This window comes from Talpa europaea (genome assembly GCF_964194135.1).
Source record: "Talpa europaea genome assembly, chromosome: 9".
NCBI lineage: Eukaryota > Metazoa > Chordata > Mammalia > Eulipotyphla > Talpidae > Talpa > Talpa europaea.
This window is the reverse complement of record NC_140076.1, coordinates 74,028,919-74,050,369: the sequence shown is the minus strand read 5'-3', so window position 1 is coordinate 74,050,369 and position 21,451 is coordinate 74,028,919. Positions and strand designations below refer to the sequence as shown.

The 21,451-nt window shown below is 39.6% G+C and overlaps 1 protein-coding gene across 1 annotated transcript; it reads right to left on the bottom strand.

Moving 5' to 3' along the window:
- Nucleotides 1-967: 967 nt before the first annotated feature.
- On the bottom strand, nt 968-19,101 carry LOC311176738 (butyrophilin-like protein 3; the record flags this gene model as incomplete). The annotated part of the gene is given in 6 exon segments (XM_084242384.1): nt 968-1,065; nt 1,068-1,679; nt 7,388-7,522; nt 13,704-13,979; nt 16,242-16,589; nt 19,032-19,101. Coding segments are annotated over 6 exon segments (1,539 nt in total).
- Nucleotides 19,102-21,451: the final 2,350 nt, after the last annotated feature.

Below are 21,451 nucleotides of genomic sequence, written 5' to 3'. Positions count from 1 at the left end.
TGCATCCTGAAGTGCAGGTGAGGACACACCATCTGGGTTAAACCCCATATCCCAGGTTTGTCCTGTTTTAATTTAACCAGCTCTAATAGGTGAAAATGGTATGTCGTGGTTTTAATTTGCATTTTCTTAACCACTAATGATGTTGAATTCTTTTCATGTGTTTATAAGTCATCTCTAATATTTTCTTTGCTGATAAAATTTATCACTCATGGATGTTGGATTTGTTAAATGTTCTTTTCTACATCTGTTGAAATAATCATGTTGTTTGCTTTTTAGTCTGTTAATGTAAATTATACTGGTTGATATTTGAATATTAAAACATCACTTCATTGGGATAGACACAATTGGCGTACATTATTTACTTGATTTGCTAAATTTAAGTTCTTGCAACTATGTTCTTGAGGGATATTCATCTGTAGTTTTCTTTATATTTTTTAATATTTTTGTCTGATTTTGATATCAGGGTAATGTTGTCTTTATAGAGTGAGTTGGGAAGTTCTCCTTCCTCTTCAATAGTCTGGCCTTGGCAAAGAAAAGGTGCTGATACTATGGGTATTTTAGGATAGAGAAATATGAATTTATATGGAATAAACAGATCATACTGGAAATTCTTTATTTAGCAAACATATCATTAGCAAGCATTATGTCACTGACAAGATGCAAGGTGATTGATATTTATTTTCTGTTTAGCAGCACTATGACCCTAAGGTGGAAATCCCTGTCTCTGTTTAACAGGTGAGGAACTTGAAAGGTTGTAAATTGCTAAAGGTCATCTGCAGAGTGTTTGTGCAAACTGAATTCACTCTCAGTCTCTTCCTTCCCTACTTCATAGCAGTCATGAGCCCTGACTCCCACATGGACAGACAAGTTCTGTGCCTGAGAGATCCCTCAGGTTCTTAAAGGAGAATATGAGGTGTATTTGCCCCTGGGCATCACTCCTGGAAAGGAAGGGTGTGGTCACAGAGTTCTACATTGTCCACATTTGGGGGAGTGGGCACCCTCTGAAAAGAGACTTCCTTTCTGATTCCTGGGACACAGAACACATGACAATGGGAGTCACATTTCCTCATCTAATTTCTGATGCCAGATGTAGGGCCTCAATAATCCTTCAAACTGATGTGTCAGGGTGCAAATGAAGGACTGATCATTTGTATTGTAGAAGGAGATGGTCCCACCTTCGTAGTCCAGGAAGACCCCCACTCGTGTAGGAGGGAACCCCAGACAGAGGCTGATTCTATGGGGATAGAGTGTGAAATACTGATCTCTCTCCCCTCCAAGAACCCAGTATCCATTGTTGGGAGATAAAGTCACATTCTCTTCCTCCCTGTCCACATCATCCCGGCATACACCTAAATAACACCTTTCAATGTGTCCCACATCCACCTCCCAGTAATGTTTTCCTGCCCGGAAACCCTGAATAGCCACCACACACATGCTATTAAATCTCTTCTCCAAGTAGGGCATCACTTTGAGTGTTTTCCTATATATCACAGATTTCAGACCAGAAATGTAGAGCTGGGGGTGAGCCATGTCTGTGTCCAGAGTCACCTCCACTGGTGAACCGTGTTTGCGTCCAAAGTCATCCCCACTGGTGCCTGTATCCAGGGTCACCTCCACTGGTGAACAATGTCTGTGTCCAGAATCACTTCCACTGGTGTCTGTGCCCAGAGTCACCTGGACTGGTGGGATGGGGAGGAGAGAAAGTATGAGTTAATCTGGAGGGAGCTAGGTTGGGCCCAGGTCCCATTGCAAACTGGCTCTGCATAGGATCAGTTGAGGTCTCAGCGTCAAAGTGTCCATCAGCTACTACCCCTCCAGTCCCTCTCTCATCTCCAGTGTAGCCTCAGAACCTAACCAATGCCTAGGTGCCTAACTCTGAGATCCTAAATCCTGTGTATCACCCCAACTCTACTGTCCTACCATGTAAACCTATTATTTAACTTTGTGAAGCTTCCAATAACCACTACCCAGTTTCTTCCTATGCTCAGTTCCTGCCCAACTTTACCTCCTTCCCCTTCATTCCAGCCCCTTGGCCAGTCACTAGCACCTCCTAGTCCTGGGTTGAGAAATTTGTGTGGGGAGCTGCATCCTTGGTTGAGTGGGGATCTCATTGATTCATCATCTGTAAGCCAGCTAGGCCTCAATGTTCTTTTGTGTCTCCATATCCTCACTGGTCAAATCCCTCTCCTACCCCCACTTGTCATGCCCTTGGTTATTGGTACCTGCATGTTTCTTCATCTCTCTCAGTTCTGAAAATTAGCAGACAAAACAAATAGATCAGTTCACACACAAGAGCAGGAGGCAGGGAGAGGGGCAATGGAAGGCAGTTTGTTTCCAAATACTGATTCCCATTTGAATTTCCCAAATATCTAAGGATCAATTAAACGATGGGGATGGTGAACCAGCTGCCCTCACTGCCTGCACAAGCCAACCAGAGGCCTGGTGAAGGCCATGGGATTTGCTCCAAAATGCACCTCCCCCAGTATCTGCAATTTCAGAGTTCACAAAACAACTTCTCTGAAAGGGACATGTGGATATAACCTCAAGTTATAAAAATCTTTAAACTTGTAAAATTTGTAAACTAGAGACTTGTAAGAAAATCATAAATGGGCATGTGTGGAGGGAAAAGCTTCTCACCTGCCTGTCCATGATGCTTTCTCTGGTCTGAAAACAAAAAAACACAGAAAGCCTCACATCACAGAATAGAATCTCAGGGCAGAGCACAAAAAAAAAAAAAAAAAAAAAAAAAATCTGGCTAACATCCTTTCCTAGTTTTTCATGACATTAATAGGCTGTTTGTTTCCAAATCCTGATTCCATTTGAATCCCCCAGATATCGGAGGATCAATAATTTAGTTAATGGATGAGGAACATGAACCAGCTGCCCTCTCTGGCCTGCACATGCTTTTCCTATCTAGTCTGCCTTAAACTATGCAAAAGAGGAACCAGCAGACCTATGTGAGATGCTCAGAACTTGATAATATACTTAGTAATTCTGCCCATATTTTCCCTGAAACAGAAACAAAATATTCAGGTTGAACACAGGAATGTGTAGTATAAAGACATTCCTTCTCCTTGCCCGGGGGGACTGAGCTCCTGGTGGAGCACAGGGGTTCTTACGTAACTGCCCATCTTTGTGTCCCCCCTTGCACCCCATGCTGGAATTCTCCACCTTGGGAAAAATGAGAGATCAGGCATGCCCTCACTGAAGGAGGACTGACAACTGGGATCCTATGGAGATGGAGATGGGGGTTATCAGGGAAAGGCAACTGGGATGGGAGGTGGGATTTAAGACATGGGTTGTCAATGGGTGTGTCACACCAAAGAGAGAAAGTCAAAAAGGTTTATTGGGGGGTTTGTGATATTCTTAGAATATATTTGCTGTATAATTACTAAAAATTATGCTTCTGTTCTTTATTGTCAGTAAAGTAAGCTGGGCTTCTTGGAAGCTGGCATTTGCCAAAAGATCCATTTCAGATCAACATGGGGAGGGTGAGGGCTGTGGTCCCCATGGCCCAGGCAATGTGCCCCTGGAGCCCAGGACACTAGGAAACCATGTGGGAAATGTGCAGGAGCATCCCAGATCCTGACCCTGTTGGGACCATAGAGCATATCACCAGACCATCCTCATTTTCTTACTTACCTTTGAATATTGAGTGAAAAATGATATACACAAATAGGACAGAGCAGAGTACTCCCAAGGAAATGAAAACCAGGCGCTGGAAGATGGGCTGGAAAAAAGTATCTGGAAACAATTCACAGACTTCTTAGTGATTACTGAAGAGCAAATGCAATTTGATTCTCATTTTAAGAATCTTCATATATCCCAAGATTAAAAGGATACTTTCCCTTAATTTCCTCTATAAGTTTAAAACTTTATAGTTCTGTATAAGTCTTGATCTATTGATACTATATTTTTGTATATCAAATTAAGTAGAAATTCAATTTATTTTTTTAAAGATTTATTTATTTATACAAGCACTGAGGTACAGGCCAGAGGCATGGGAGGGTGAGAGAATTCACCAGAGACAGAGCAGGGAGCAGAACAGGTGGATGGACCAAAAACACTGCTGAGGGGAGCAGCGGGCGACATAGGAGAGGTCTGCCACGCCATGTGGGAATGTCCCTGGCCGGCCGGGAATCAAACCATGCCAAAGAAGCTGCAGACAGCTAAACAGCGTGGCACTCAACCCACTGCGCCACCGGGGAGGCCTCAATTTATTTTCTTATAAAGGGATAACAACTGTGCCACCAGCATCCTTATTTGAACAGACTTTCTTTCACATACTGTTACCACCTGGTGGCCTCTGTCACTTTAAGTTTCTGTTCAGTTAGGGACTGTTTCCTGATGCTCTACTCTGTGCCATTATTCACTGGTTTATCATTGTGACTTCAATGTTGTGTTTCTGCTCCCCTTCCACCCTCCTTTACACCCGTTACCTTTTCTTCCTCCTACTTCCCTCTTAACCTCAAAACCTCACTTCATTTATTCATGTCTGCTAGTTTTCATGAGTATTTCACTTGTAAAATTTTCCCCGATGTAAAGTCCAGTATTGGTCTTTGTTTATTTTTTTTGAAAGGTTTATTTATTTTTACACAAGAGCTGGGGTACAGGCCAGCAGCATGGGAGGGTGAGAGGAATTACCAGAGAGAGAAGGGAGCAGAACAGGCAGACGACAGAAATACACTGCTGAGGGGAGCAGTGGTGCGACAGGAGAGGTCTGCCATGCCATGTGGGATTCACGCCGGCTGGCCGGGATCGAACCCCCACTGCAGAGGCTGCGGACAGCTTCACAGCGCAGCGCTCAACCTGCTGCGCCACTGGGGAGGCCCCAATATTTGTCTTTGTTATTATGACTTGCCTTTCAACACATAATTCCCTCTAACTCCTTCCATTTTTCTTCAGATGGCAACATTTTATCTTTCCTTATGGATGAGCAATATTCTGTAAATGTAGATATAACACAACTTTTTGATCCAAACTATCAGTGGGTATTTAGGTTGCTTTCACATTCTAATTATTTATGTAGCACTGGAATATACATTAGAGAGCATGTAGATTTTCCAGTTGATGGCTTCATGTTCTCTGGCTAGATGCCAAAGAGTGGAATTCCATTTTTAGCTTTTTAAGGCAAATCTAGATCTCTTTGCATAATGGCTGCACCTGTTTGCAACAGTATAATGGGGCTCTTTCTCCACAATCTCCACAGTACTTATTGTTAGGAGTCTTTTTTTAAGATTTATTTGTTTATTTATACAAGCACTGGGTACAGTCAGAAGGGCGGGAGGGTAAGAGAATTCACCAGAGCCAGGAGAAGAACAGGCAGACTGACGAAGAAGTACACTGCTGAGGGGAACAGAGGGCGGCAGGAGAGGTCTGCGCACCATGTGGGACCCTCGCTGGCGGCCAGGGATGGAACCAGCGTTGCAGAGGCTGCAGGCAGCTTCGCAGGCCCGTGCTCAACCGCTGCGCCTCCGGGGAGGCCCTGTTGGGAGTCTTTTTAATGCATTCTATTCTCACTGGTGTGCACTCAGTAGAGGTTTTAAACTGCACCTCTCTTATTTGAAGTAACAATAAGCAATTTTCCATTTATCTGTTGGTCTTCCACATATCCCCCTTAGTGAAATGTATGTTCAGATCTGCTGTCCATTAATAAACTGGTTTGTTTTTATATTGTTGAATTGTATAAGCTTTTTGTATATATTTGGTACTAGCCCCTTGACAGTTATGAAATGTATAAATATTTTTTTCCCATTCTACAGGCTGTTTTTAACCTAGTTATGTATATTGCTGTGCAAAAGTCTTTTTAATTTGATGTACTCTTCAGTTGGTTACTTTGCTTTTATTTCCCTTGCCATAGGGGAAGGGAAACAAAAACATTTTTATCTTTGATGTCATGAAACAAATCACCAATATTTTCTTCTATAGATTTTATTGTTGCAGGTTTTATATCTAAATATTTAACTGATTAGGAATTTATTTTGTTAGAGAGTGCTCTAACTTCATTTTTACATGTGGCTATTCCCAATATACCTGTTGAAGAGGCTCTCTTTTTGCCATTATATGGTTGTGGCTGCTTTGTTATAGATATGTATGTGGATTTATTTCCTGGACTTTCAATTCTAATCATTGATCCATGGTGTGTCTCTCATATTGACTGGCTTCATCATCACAGTGCTGAGATATGTGCTGGTAAATATTAGGCTAAAATTCACAGTTTTATCTTTTTTGATGTCTTGGCAATTATTGGCTATTTATTTAGTCACATAAATTTAGAATCAACTTTTCTAGTTTTGAAAAAAACTGTAGAGTTTTTTCAATAAAATTATATTAAATATACAGGTCACTTCTGGGAGAATTGATCTTTAAAATACTGCATCTTTTTGTGTGACAACTGTTACATCTCTCTCTTATTCTGTCTTCTTTAGAGTCTTTTAATAAAATTTTATATGATATTCAATAAGAGTTTGCAAACACTTCATTTGACTTACTCTTAGTCAATTTTTTTAGTTGTTGTTAAATAGGGCATGTTTGTTTTTCTCTTGACTGGTTGGTATACATAAAAATGCAATTAATTTTATTAATTTCATACTGTATGAAATACAATAATTTTTTTATGAATTGAAAGAATATAACCTTACATACCTTTAAATTTCTATGGCATATCATCCTATGCACTGAACAATAAGCATTTGATTTCTTTCTCTTATGCCATCTCTAAAAATGTTTTTTCTTAAAACCATTTTTAAAATTTTTTTTACTTTTCCAAACAATAATATAACTGTTATGATTCTTCCTTGGTTGATGTTTGTCTGGTATATTTTGTCTCTGTTTCTATTTCTTTTAAACTGAGGTAACATTGGTTTACAACATAGCATATGATTGAAGGGATTAAGTTCATATATCCTCAGATGAATGTCACCACACTGCACTCACCACCTGTAGGGTAAATGGTTTTCAGGCTTTTCTGCCCTCCTGCCATTAGGAAAACCCTGCCTGATGGAGCACCTGCATTATGTTACATTGTTATAAGTTGCATTATTGACCTCTGTGGGCCATGACTGCAGTATTGAGATATTCCTCAAGAGAAGCAGAGGCAGAGACCAGGCACACAGGAGAGTGCATATCCACATTGCCATTTTAGAACAGGGACCTTTCTTTAATAAAAATTGCTTGAAACCAGCAGAAGGCTTCCGGCAGAGCCAGAGGTGAGCTGTGAAGTTCGCCCATGCTAGGCCCCTTCTGGCCAGCAGTCCGAGCCCAGAGGGGAAGTGGGCACCCACGGCCTGCGCAGACTGGGTGCTTAGGAGAGTGCATCTCCACATCGCCATTTTAGAACAGGGACCTTTCTTCAATAAAGACTGCTTGAAACTGGCAGGAGGCTCACCGCAGAGCCAGAGGGAGAAGGTTCCCTGCACAGTCAGAGGTGGGCTGAAGGCCCCCATAAGCCTGGTTCCCCCTGGCAGGAAGTCAGAGCCCAGAGGGGGATCCAGCAAATTCGGAAACCCAGTTTCTGAAACCCCTGAAAGAGCACACCAAAAAGATGCCAGCCTATACCAGTGGCAGTGTGTCCCAGCACATGGCAAATTAGAAGACAGGCAGCAGGAAAAAGAAAAACTACATGCAACGTAGCAACTCCTCAGGAAAAAGACACACCACAAAAAGAAAACTACCCACCAGCTTGCAACAACAGTGATTTGGAAGAACTTCTGAGCGTTCCAGAAAAAGAATTTAAAATTGTGGTGATGAAAAAACTGACGGAAGTCATTAAGGAAAACAACGCTCAGAAGAATGAAATTGAGTCCCTAAAGAGGGAAATGAAGGAAATACAGGAGATCAAAGGATTAATAGAAGAGCTAAAGAATACTGGGAAAAGCAGTGATAACAGAATAGAGGAAATGGAAGAATAAATAAGCACTCTCGAAGACACAGAAATAAAAAGAACCAAAACAGAAAAGGAAAGAGAAGTATGAATGAAAAAGACTGATGAAAGACTTTGGGAACTATCTGACTCCATGAGGAAAGGAAATATAAGAGTTATAGGAATTCCAGAAGGAGAGAAGAGAGACTTAGGAACAGAGAAAATATTCAAGGAAATAATTGAAGAGAACTTCCCAAATGTGAAGAAGGAGTTGAAAATAGACATACAAGAAGCAAGAAGAACACCAAACTTCCACTATGAAAGGAAAAATACAGCAAGACACATAATAGTAAAGATCCCAAGAATCCAAGACAAAGAAAAAATAATGAAGCTGATAAGAGGGAAGAAACAGATAACATAAAAAAGAAAACCAATCATGCTGACATCAGACTTCTCCAAAGAAACACTACAGACAAGGAGAGAGTGGAAGGTCATAGTCAAAAAACTCCAAGACAACAAATGCCAACCAAGAATACTCTATCCTGCAAAGCTCTCCTTCCTCTTTGAAGAAAGAATATGGACCTTCCCAGACAAACAGAAACTCCGGAATTTCATTGCAACTAAACCCCCACTCCAAAAAATACTACAAGGAGTCCTAAAGCCAGAACCTCAGAGGGACGAATAACAATGAAAGAAGGCCAAAAAAAAAAAAAGTTATTAAAAGAATAAATAAATAAAATCAAAGGAAAGACAAACACAATGGCAAATACAGATGTTAACATATCAATATTAACTCTAAATGTAAATGGACTAAACTCTTCAATAAAAAGACACAGAGTTGCAGCCTGGATTAAGAAACAAAACCCAACCTTTTGCTGTCTCCAGGAAACACATTTAGCTACAAAAGATAAAAATAGGCTCAAAGTTAAAGGATGGAAAACAATCCTACAAGCAAATGGACCAAAAAAGAAAGCAGGAACAGCTATACTTATATCAGATAAAACAGATTTCAAACTCAAAAAGATAAAAAGAGACCCCAATGGTCACTACATTATGATCAAGGGGACAATACTTCAAGAAGAAATAACACTCATTAACATATACTCACCAAATGAAGGAGCACCAAAATATATCAGACAACTATTATCATTTTTGAAAACAGACAACAGAGAAAATACATATGTAGTAGGAGAATTCAACACACCACTATCGACAATGGATAGATCAATGAGACAAAAAATAAGTAAAGACACTAAAGCTCTAAATAATTATCTAGAGCACTTGGGCTTAACAGACATCTATAGAACACTAACCCCTAAAAAATCTGAGTACACATTTTTCTCAAGCTCACATGGATCATTCTCCAGGATCAATCACATACTGGGACAAGTGACAAACATCAACGGATATTCCAAGATTGAAATCATACCAACCATCTTTTCTAACCATGAAGGCATCAAACTAGAAATAAACCATAAAAAGAAGGCAAGGAACTCTATGACCGTATGGAGATTGAAAGCCACACTACTAGAAGACCACTGGACTAATGAGGAGATCAAAGAAGAAATTAAAACTTTCTTTGAATTGAATAACAAGGAGAACATTAATTTCCTAAATGTATGGGATGCAGCAAAAGCAGTAATAAGAGGAAAATATATAGCAATAGAGGCTCACATCAAGAAATAAGAAAGAACTCAAACAACCTAATCTCAAAACTAAAAGAACTAGAAAAAGAACAACAAAAAACCCCCAAAACCAGTAGAAGAAAAGAAATAATAAAAACCAAAGCAGAAATAAATGAAATCAAAACTAAAAAAAAAAATCCAAAAGATCAATGAAACCAAAAGCTGGTTCTTTGAAAAAATAAATAAAATAGACATACCCCTAGCCAGGCTCACAAAGGAAAAAAGGGAGAAAGCACAAATAAACAAGATCACAAATGAAAGAGGAGAAACCACAACGGACACAGCAGAAATCAAAAGAATAATCAGAAACTACCATGAACAACGATGTGGAAACAAGTTCAACAATCTAGAGGAGATGGACAAATTCCTACAACTCTACAATCACCCAAAGCTAGATAAAGAAGAAATAGAACACACAAACAGACCAATTACAAGCAGGGAAATTGAAATGGTAATAAAAAACCTCCCCAAAAACTAAAGCCCAGGACCAGATGGATTTACAAATGAATTCTACCAAACATTCGGATACAAATTAGTGCCTACCCTTCACAAACTCTTCCAAAAAATTGAGAAGGAAAGGATAATACCAAACATGTTCTATGAAGCCAACATTATGCTAATACCAAAACCGAACAAGGTCAACACAAAAAAATAAAACTGCAGGCCAATCTCTCTAATGAACACTGATGCAAAAATCCTCAATAAAATTTTAGCTATCAGAATCCAACAATGTATCCATAAGATAATTCACCACAACCAAGTAGGATTCATTCCAGGGACACAAAGATGGTTCCACACCCGAAAATCAATCAACATTACCCAACACATCAACAAAAAGAAATATAAAAACTTTATAATAATATCAATAGATGCTGAGAAAGCTTTTGACAAAGTGCAACACCCATTCATGATAAAAGCCCTTGAAATTCTTGGGATAAAAGGAACTTACCTCAACGTTATAAAGGCCATATATGACAAACCAACAGCCAGTATCATTCTCAATGGCGAAAAGCTGAAAGCATTTCCATTAAGATCTGGAACAAGACAAGGATGTCCATTCTCACCACTGCTTTTCAATATAATACTGGAAGTCCTAGCCAGAGCAATAAGAGAAGAGAAAGACATACAAGGAATCCAAATAGGAAAAGAAGAAGTCAAACTATCACTATTTGTAGATGATATGATAATATACATACAGAACCTCAAAAACTCCACAGAAAAACTAATTCAACTAATCAACACACAAAAGTCAGTAGCCTTCCTACACACAAACAATATATCTGAAGAAGAAATTAAAAAAAAACACCCCTTTTATTATCAAAACAAAAAATCAAATACTTGGGAATGAATCTAACAAAAGAGGTAAAGGACCAATCCAAAGAAAACTATAAAACACTGTTAAAAGAAATAGAAGAAGACACAAAGAAATGGAAAGACATCCCCTTCTCATGGATTGGAAGAATCAACATTATTAAAATGGCCATCCTACCAATAGCAATATACAGATTCAATGCTATTCCAATAAAAATTTCAATGACATTCTTCAAAGAAATAGAACAATTATTGATGAAATTCATATGGAATCACCAAAAACCCCGAATAGCCAAAGCTCTCCTGAAAAAAAAAAAAAAGAAGAGAATGGAGGCATCACACTCCCAGACTTCAAACTATACTACAAAGCCATAATCATCAAAACTGCATAGTACTGGAACAATAACAGACACACAGACCCATGGAATCGAATAGAAAATCCAGAAATAAACCCACAGATTTGTGGCCAACTAATTTTTGACAAAGGAGCAAATAATATGCACTGGAGCAAAGAAAGTTTGTTTAATAAATGGTGCTGGGAAAACTGGGTCGCTACATGCAAAAGAATGAAGCTCAACTACTACCTCACACAATGCACAAAAACAAACTCAAAATGGATTAAAGAACTAGACAGAAGACCTGAAACCATAAAATACATAGAAGGAAATACAGGCGAAACACTACATGACATGCACATCAAAGACATCTTTACAGACACATCACCCAAGCACTGAATAGTGAAGGCAAAGATAAACAGCTGGGACTACATCAAATTAAAGAGCTTCTGCACAGCAAAAGAGACAATAACCGAAACAAAGAGAAACCCCACCACCTGGGAGAAAATTTTTGCACCCAACACTAATGATAAAGGACTGATCACAAAACTCTACAAAGAGCTGATGAGACTCAACAAAAGCAAAGAAAATAATCCAGTCAAAAAATGGGCAGAAGAGCTAAAAGAAACTTCTCCAAAGAGGAAATACAAATGGCCAACAGGCATATGAAAAAATGTTCAACATCACTTGTAATCAGGGAAATGCAAATCAAAACTACAATGAGATACCATCTCACACGATTAAGAATGGCACATATTAAAAAAACTAGCGACAACAAATGTTGGCGAGGATTTGGAGAAAAAAGGAACTCTCCTGCACTGCTGGTGAGAGTGCAAACTGGTCCAAACTGGTCCAGCACTATGGAGTGCTGTGTGGAGATTTCTTGAACTACTAAACATAGAGCTTCCATATGATCCAGCAATTCCACTCCTAGGTATTTACCCAGATGACACAGAAACAGTAATTGCAAAGGACACCTGCACCCCTATGTTTATAGCAGCACTATTTACAATAGCTAAGCTATGGAAACAACCCAAATGCCCAAAAATAGATGACTGGATCAAGAAGGTGTGGTACATATATGCAATGGAATATTACTCAGCAATCAAAAAGATAAACACATGCAGTTTGCAGCAACATGGATGGAGCTAGAAGGGATCATGCTCAGCGAAATGTCAGACAGAAAAAGAAAAATACGGGATGATCTCACTCATAGCAGGAATTTAGAAAACCTAAATAAGAGACCAGGAAAAAGACTAATCAATGCTAAGTAATAATCAAAATCAACAAGCAACTATAAACCAGAGACACACCCCGGGACGGGGGGGATTAGGAGGGATGGGGAGAGGAAGAATTAGAGTCAAATTAAGGGGGGGGTGCAATTGTATGGGGAATATAATCAAAATGAAAATGCGTACATTGTACAAAGATGAAAAATGATTTAAGAATTATATAAAATAAAATATTAAAAAAAAGAGAAGCAGAGGCAGGAGAGAGAAGAGGAGAAAGAAGAGAGAGAAAAGCCCAGAGTGAAGACTTGTGGGGTGGGGGGGAGTTGTAGGCCTTGTGCCCTCTGCCCCCCCACCCCACACCCCTGCCTGCTGTGTACCTGGTTGCTGCATTATAAATAAAAGCTCAATAAAAGACTGAGAAAGCCACTGAGGGCTCCAGGACTCTCATTTACCCTGTCTGCTTTGATCATAGTAAACCTGCTTAGTGGCCCATCCTACTTCTACACCATTTGGCTCATCCCCCCTTTGTTTCCTATCCTTGTCCTTTAGTAGTCTCAATTCTGCAGTCATTTTAAACAAATATCTGTTATATTTTTCCCCTATTAATTGGCAACAATCAGGATTCTTAAATCCAGTCTAATATAATTTGTCTTTTTACTGGCTATTTAAGTGCCAGTGAAATTAATTAATATATGTACATCTTTTCTTGTTCCCAGAATTAGTTTTTTTTTTTTAATTTTTGTGTTGATTTTAGCAGGGTATACCACGAGGACAACCATTTGGGGAAGGAAATATTTGATTCTAGGGCCTCCCCGGTGGTGCAGTGGTTGAGCGCTGGGCTGTGAAGATGTCTGCTGCCTCTGCAGCGCCAGTTCGATCCCCGGCCACCGGCGAGGGTCCCACATGGCATGCAGACCTCTCCTGCCATGCCTGCTGCTCCCCTCAGCAGTGTACTTCATCAGTCTGCCTGTTCTGCTCCCCGCTCGGGTTCTGGTGAATTCTCTCACCCTCCCACACTTCTGACTGTACCCAGTGCTTGTATAAATAAATAAATAAATCTTAAAAAAGAGAAATATTTGATTCTAATCACCTTAAATAACAGACAATTGTTTCCACCTAATAAAATTTTTGTGATTTTTTAATATCTTATCAGTCTTTCAATATTTAAATTAGAAAGTAAAAATGGACAGCACTATACAAGATTTGGAACTTGATGTTCCTGTTCTCCCTTCATTTTACCCAGCCATCTTCCTTGCTTCTCCTCCTTCCCATCACTCACCTCCTATCCAAATCCTGGATTCCAACTCTTGGCTATTGTTGGTGAGCTGGACGGAACATGATATACTCCCAGAATTTTCTTGGATGGTAAAGGAGGTCTCCACATCAAATAAGCCATGTTTATCTGTATTTACCTTTGTGTCTGAAGGGAAATTATGTTCATGTGAATTTTTCCATTTCACTATAGGCTTGGGGAACCAACCTGAGGACTTGCAGAGCAGCTGGATGCCTCCATGGAAATATCCAATCATAGAAATGAGAGGAGCTGAGCCCAAGGCTAAGAAGGAAAAAAAGGAAAGGCTGTAAGAATAGATGATACTCAAAGGCTATAGATGTTCTGACTCAGATTCTTGAAGAACATGGATATAACACCTTTCGCCTAATGGTTGATGTTTGTTTCTCATGCACTTAGACTTATAAAACTGCTATAAATTCTCCCATAGTTTGTTCAGTCAACACAAATTTAACAACTACTAGATACATGGATACTATTAAGCACTAAATATGGTAAGTGACTAAGGCAGAGTTCATTATAATAAAGCTCTTGCTGACAAAAAAGAAGACAACTATAAGTTACTACATTTCATTGTGAGATGTGTGACTAAGCAAACATGGTAAAATTAGAACTGAAGAGAAAATGATTGTTAGGGGAAGTTGTTGCTTCCTGGCAGTGACATGCCACCCTTCTCTGTAAAATGAATAATGGTTTTATTGTTAACAAGGGAAAAAAGGGAGAAATATGTCAGACAGAGGGACAAGTGCATACCAAGGCACACAGGACAGGCATGGCCAAAATAGTATAATAAAGGCTTAAGTTGTCTTTGGAACCAGAACCAACACTTGAGTGCTAAACCTAAATAGGGTGATTATCTACTAAAATAGAAGCTTTAAATAGGATCCAGAGTTCCCTAACATTATAAGTAATATATCTGAGCTACAATAAAAATTACCCACTAAATAAATAAATAAATAAATAAATAAATAATGACTAACTAACTAAATAAATAAAATTACCCACTAAACCAATAAACAGAATAATAACAACTTGAATGGTAATGAACAGCACTGAGATGAATCATATGAAGGAATGAAGGAATCACCTGACAAAGACTTATAAGTAGCTGTCATAAAATGCTTCAATAGTAGTTATTTCTAAAGATATGATAAAATAAAACTCTCATCAGAAACAGAACTTATTATCTTCATGGGAATGTAGACAGGTATAGCCCCTTTGGAAAACAACATGGAGTATCTCAAAATATTAAAAACAGATCTGCTATATGATCCATGATCCATCAATTTCACTCCTTCATATCTACACAAAAAATGCAAAAATATTTACTCAAGGTGATATATGTACTCCTACATTATTGCAGCACTATTTACCATAGTCAAATTATGGAAACTACTTAAGTATAAAAATATTAGGAATATGTAGTTTATATACACTTCGGAATGCTCCTAAAATTTAGAAAAGTTGAATTCTTGCCATTTGCAGCAACACAGATGTAACTGGAGGAGATAATTCTATGGTAATAAATAAGAAAGAGAAATACAAGATCGTGTCACTTATATGCGGAATACAGAGAAACAAAACAAAGTGTCAGACAGAACCAAACCAATAACAAACCCTAGAAGTCTAGTTATAAATTTGAGGATATCAGTGGGGGAGGGAGTGGTTGGAAAGCAGGGTATGGAGGGTGCCCAATGGACTATGGTGGACGACTGTGGGTACCTTATGGGGTAGTGTGATAACATACATCTGAAGATGTATTCATAAATCCTATGCCTCTGAATTATATTCAGTGTTATAAACCATTGTTTCATCAGTAAAAAAAAAAGAAGTACTCTCAAATTTCTTGACACATGTGGTGTGACCCAACATGTGGTCTATCCTGGAGAACGTTCCATGTGCACTGCAGGAGAATGTTATCAGCTTTTTTTTGGTGTGCAGTACCCTATATCTAACAAGCCAATGTGCTCCAGCTCCTCCTTGAAAGTGATTGTTTCCTTGTTTATTTTCTGTCTTGTTTATCTGTTCATTTGTGAACATGGGATGTCAAAGTTCCTACTAATTTTGTGTTGCTACCAATGTTTATTTTCAGATTTGCTAATAGTTGTTTTATTTTGATGCTAATTTTGGTGCATACGTATTGATGAATGTCATATCTGGTGTAGTGATTACTTAATTATTATATAATGTCCACCCCATCTTTCATTATTCTGTTTCCATAACAGTCTTCAAATGATATGATCATAAAGATGGAAACTGATTATTGCTTCCAGGTATTGGAGAAGCTGCTGGATGAAGAATTTGAGTGTGACTATAGAGGAGTAACAAATGGATATCTTTATGTTGATGGAATAGTTCTATATCTTGATGATGTAATTACATAAATCTACTCATATGATAAAATGACAGTACTACACACACAAAAGAAAAAGAACTGATATTGTTTCTCATCAATCTTTTTTAAAAAAATCCAGGATGATTCTACAAGGTAACTAAGTTCTGAGTTCTCTAAAATAAGCAACTGACCTGATACCTGCATATCCCAGCTGGTGTTCTGTTCGTAAGTCCGGGATTTGAACCAGCACCCATACAGGCCAGCATCTGAGAGAGTGACTTTCTTCAGTCTCAGGGAGACACGCCCATTACCTAAGGAGTCCTTCAGCAACTCAGTTCTCCCTCGATAGTCTGGAATTTGAATATCATTTTGGTCTTTCCCATCCCTGTACAGGTGGATAACAGCAGAAAACTGATCCCTGAAGAAGCGCACTTCCATGGCCTCTGCATTTGTCTCAGGAGCCAGGGAGCAGGAGAACACTGCATCCTCCCCCACCAACACCTGAACCATCTTCTCTGGCCCAATCACCTGCCACTGTCCTATGAAAGAAACAGAGTAGAAAACTGAGCAAATCCCTCCCAGTGTCCTGCTCAGGGCTGGTGTGGCCTGGGGATGTGCTTGCAGCGTGTGGAGCTTTTGTCACAATCTCCTTTCTAAACCCAGGGCCTTGCATCTGTGTGTCCCCTTGTATTTCACACAAAGCTTCCACACCAGTTGCTTCACTCATTCCTCACAAGCATACAGAAAAGTATGTTTTATTAACTGTCCCAGATTCATGATGAGATTTGTTCTTTAGTATATTCACATTACAATGCATCCTTTCCATTAAATGTATCTTTACATTTGTGTAATTGTATTTTTTCCACTTTATAATTTTGACATGAATCCTTCTTCATCTAATATAATCAATATGTCTTACCTTAATTTTTCTTGGATTTACTTTGTGCAGCTTTGTTTTACCTCAGTATTGAAATTTTCTTTATCATCTTGTTTCAAGACTTTTTGTGTGTGTCCCCTGCATGACTCCAGCTCTGTGTGGACAGAGTCTGTTTTTCTCAGAATGTCGTGCCTAGCAGTCAGCATGGTGCTCAGCACAGAGTATGGGCTTACAAACCATAATTACACTTAGGAAGTGTGGGAAGCCACTTCTTTCACCACTTGTATATTTGCTTGATGACCATTTCAGTAATTTTCCTGCTGTGAGTCACACTTACCATTTTGTTATGTTTTTATTTCTCCTCAGGCCACAAACTGTGGACTCTCACTCCCTTCCACTCTACCTGTGCTAACTGGAAATGTCTCTTGAATCATTCACACCTATATATGCATGAGGGATGCAGTGTATGTCCTAGGTAAAGTGGGTCATATTAGATTTTTACTGACTATTTTTACTTCAGAGCCAATTATTTCTTACTTTAAACATGTTTTATAAATCTTTCTGAAATGTATTTCACTCACACATTTTGAGAGGGAATTTTATTCAATAAAATGTCATTTTGCAGCAGGGTCTCTGACCAACCACTGACCTGGCAACATGGACACTGACCTCTGTCCCTCACTCATCTCAGACTCTTGCTGTGGTAGGATAAGTACATCCCTGCCCACTGACAGCTCCTCCCCATAGTTCAGCCTCTGCTTACCTGCTGAGGGCTTCCTGTTCCCTCTTCAATGTGGGCAGCCCAGAGGGCCCATAGTTTGATGTCCAGGTGGCCTTTGTCACCACTGAGGTCATCAGGCAGTAATTTTGGAAGATTCTTAGGCAGCATCCACATGGCTCCTCAGAGGCTCAGTCCCAGGGGGGCTGAGTCTTATTTGCTGACAACAGGAACCTGCTCACTGGCCCACCCGCTCTGGCTTCCCTCCATTACAATCTCTCTCCCTACTCCCTCACGTTGTTCCCAGAATCCTGAACAGACCACAACCACTGAGGTGAATAGAGTGTCTGTTGGACTTTGCAGGCCCCCACCTGGGGTAGATGGGCTGCTACTGGTGTTCCTTCAGGGCTGTGGAGGTGCTTGAGTTCAGGGAACAAGTTCTGGAGCATCTCTGACTCTCTGACTAGCCATCACTGCTGTCAAGTCTTGTGGTAGCAGCTCCTCCCACACTTTGCACTTTCTTTGGGAATCAGTGAGGAGAAGCTTGTTGATCATGTGCCATGTGCTAGTGGAGCTCTGCATTGTGTGTTTTACGCACACAAACTTATACAGTTCTTGTAACACCCTCTCTGAATGTGACATGGTCTCTATGTCACAAGGAGCAAAATAAAACCTAGAGAAGTTATGAGCCAAAACATGTAAAGCAGAGGAATGGGAGTTTTTTAAAAAATAAAATTTTTAAAAATGAAGTCTTTCTGCCTCTAAGATAATTTCCATAATATACTACTGCCTCTCTTGGAAACAGAGATCAGAGTTGGTAGCGCAGCAGGCTTTGTTGTGATAGGAACTGGAAGGATAAATCACACTGAATTTCAGCCCAGAATATGCTAGAATCCAATTTATTCCTCACTTAAAGATCTGGATATTTTCCCCACCCTCAGGTCACATATCATAGGTGTTTCTAGCTCAATGTGTCCAAAGCTAGACACAATTCTCTTTCCCTAAATAGTTTCTTCTTCCCCTCGTATACTTAACCTGGGTGCTCTATTGGAGATATCCCCAACCAAAACCCCAGATCCTACCTGAGTTACTTATCTACCCTGACATAATTGGCATCCTCTCCCTACTATCATGGTCTTTATTCAACACTCTACTCCAGTTTTTTCTAGACTACGGTAATAGTTTCATGGTGTCTGAGGTCTGCACACTTCCCTGTTTTTCCCACAGCCTTTGTGGGACATTGATTGATGTAAGGCTGGGGAAGAAAAAATCTGGAGGAATGCAAACAACAACATTGTCCTATTCCACTATGCTATTATAGCCAAAAAATCTAAAAGTATTAGTCCGAAAGAAGGGGACAGAGAAAGTACGGTCTAGGCGACTTACCTGACCCAAACTTGAGGAGACTGAGAACCAAAGTGAGCACGAGGGCTACAGATGTGTCCTGTGGGTCCATGTTATGCTATGGAAACAGATGATAGCTGGGATGGGTGGGTAGTTGAGTTAGAAGAATCATCTACAGCAGTTAGCATTCTACACCTGTCCCAAGTGTAGAAATCTTGGGGAAATTTAGCATTAGTCGATGCAGATTGCACTGTTCTTCTTAGACTCTCCCAGACACAGACATGGCTGTATGTGTTAGGAGAATGGGGACTCTGGACTTTGGATCACTGAATTTATTGTCAGGCCATAAACATCTCAGGTCAGGGAAGCAATGAAGTAAAGGGGTGGGGCAGATAGAGGGTCCTGTCAAAGCTGTGCCCTGGGTAGGTAGCATTAGAATTTTAGATTCAGGAATATTTTCAGGTCCAACATACTAGGCAAAGCTTTACAAAAGTCCAAAAAGAGAGGTTGTCCCAAAACAGGGTGTTTAGGCAATCATCTGTTATTCCACAAGCAAGCAAGTCCTACATTTCTAGGTGCAGCGTTAAGTCATTCTGCATTCCTCCCATTATAATTATGATGTCATCTGAGAAATAACTTGTTAGAACAAAGAAACTTAATCTCCAAGAATTTAAAGCATTGAGACAGGGGACATTCAGGCTTGAGGGAAAACTTAGACCCATTTACTAGGCATTCACTAGATACACTAGTTAGGGTAACGACCATTAGAGACTATCCAGTGTCTGAGCATGGAAAGAAGTGATTACGCACTGGATCAGAAAACAAATTTCCTCACATGCTACCATAAAACATATAACATATAATGCAAGTATGGTGCAGAGCAATTTTAAATCATGAGAGCCCTATAGTCATAGAAATAATTCACACAATGACAGTGACTTATGGATAAAAACAAATCATAATATAAACTAGAAAAATATTTAGAATAGACCATAGACAAAAATAATACATTGAGGCTAAAATTGAATGCTAACTGCTGCAGGGGGCCTTGCTGCCCCAGCCAGATAAGACACTGGCAAGCAGCTAAGAAAAGGGCCTCACACCGTGGGGCCGAAGACTTTTAAAGAGCCTCACACCGTGGGGCTGAAGATTCCTTGTGCCTCACACCGTGGGACTGAAGATTAAACATCCTTTTATTTTTTGTTCTTGGTCATAATAAGAAAGACCTTCTCAGTAAATACATTGGGCAATAAATTACAAATATAAGAATATCGTAAGTACATGGCATGGAGAATTACTTGCTTAAAAATTAAACACTGAACAATTTGGCCCACTTGACAATGGGAAATAATTACTGTAACAGAGCATGCCTAGTAAGCAACCCAGAGCTAGCTGCAATTTTCCTTATATGGAAGTTCTGTAAAGAAGCCTTCTAATGATTCATAAAGTTGATTGCACTAGGAATTTCTAGGTAGAAAAAAGTTCTAATAACTGATAACCAGGAAGCAACTGGTCTCTAGTTGCTGGCTGTATAGAGTCTCCTGATATTTAGCCTTGACGGATAGGGATGTACCAAGGACTACTAGCTGTCTTAGGTGGTTGTCTAGGCTGAAATAATGAGTATAAGTTTTAATTATCTGTTAACTTTAAAGGTCACCTCTTTTCTCAAAACACGCAGGTGCCAAATATCTATGGAAAAGGAATGTACTGATTATTTCTGTTTTGCTTTTATGCATACGATAATGTAATCCCGCCACTTGCCTTAATGCATAAATAAAGACCCGCTGAGACCCTCAGCAGGAGATACTTGCACCAGATAGAGTGTCTGCATCTGCCTCATTCCCCTTCCCCTCAGCCCTCAGTTTCGCCGATGCTGTCTCATCCTTTCAGGGACGCCTGACCTGACATTTTGCTGGAGTTGGCCTTTGGCAGCTAACAAACCATATGTTGCCAAGTATGTAGAGCAACAGGAAATCTCATTTATTTCTGGCAGAAATGCAAAATAGTACAATACTCTTTGGAAGACAATAATACAATAGTACAATACTCTTTGATGGTTTCTTAACAAAACTAAACCTTTTTGTTTATTTATTTATTTATTTGTTTATTTATTTATTTTTAAAGATTCATTTATTTATGCACACAAGAGCTGAGGTACAGGCCAGAGGTATGGGGAGAACAGAACAGGCAGATCGACTGAAGTACACTGCTGAGGGGAGCAGTGGGCAAATCAGAAGTCTGCTGTGCCATGTGGGTATCTCCTTGGCCAGCCAGGGATTGAACTCATGCTACAGAGGCTGCAGACAGCTTCACAGGCTTTGTCTTAACCCCTTGCGCCACCAGGGAGGTCCCAACCATTTAGTTTAGACTGTCTTCTATATTTCCCAGTAGTTGTGCTCCAGGATATTTATCTAAGTGAGTTGAGGGCTCATGTTCACACACACACACACACACATACAAAT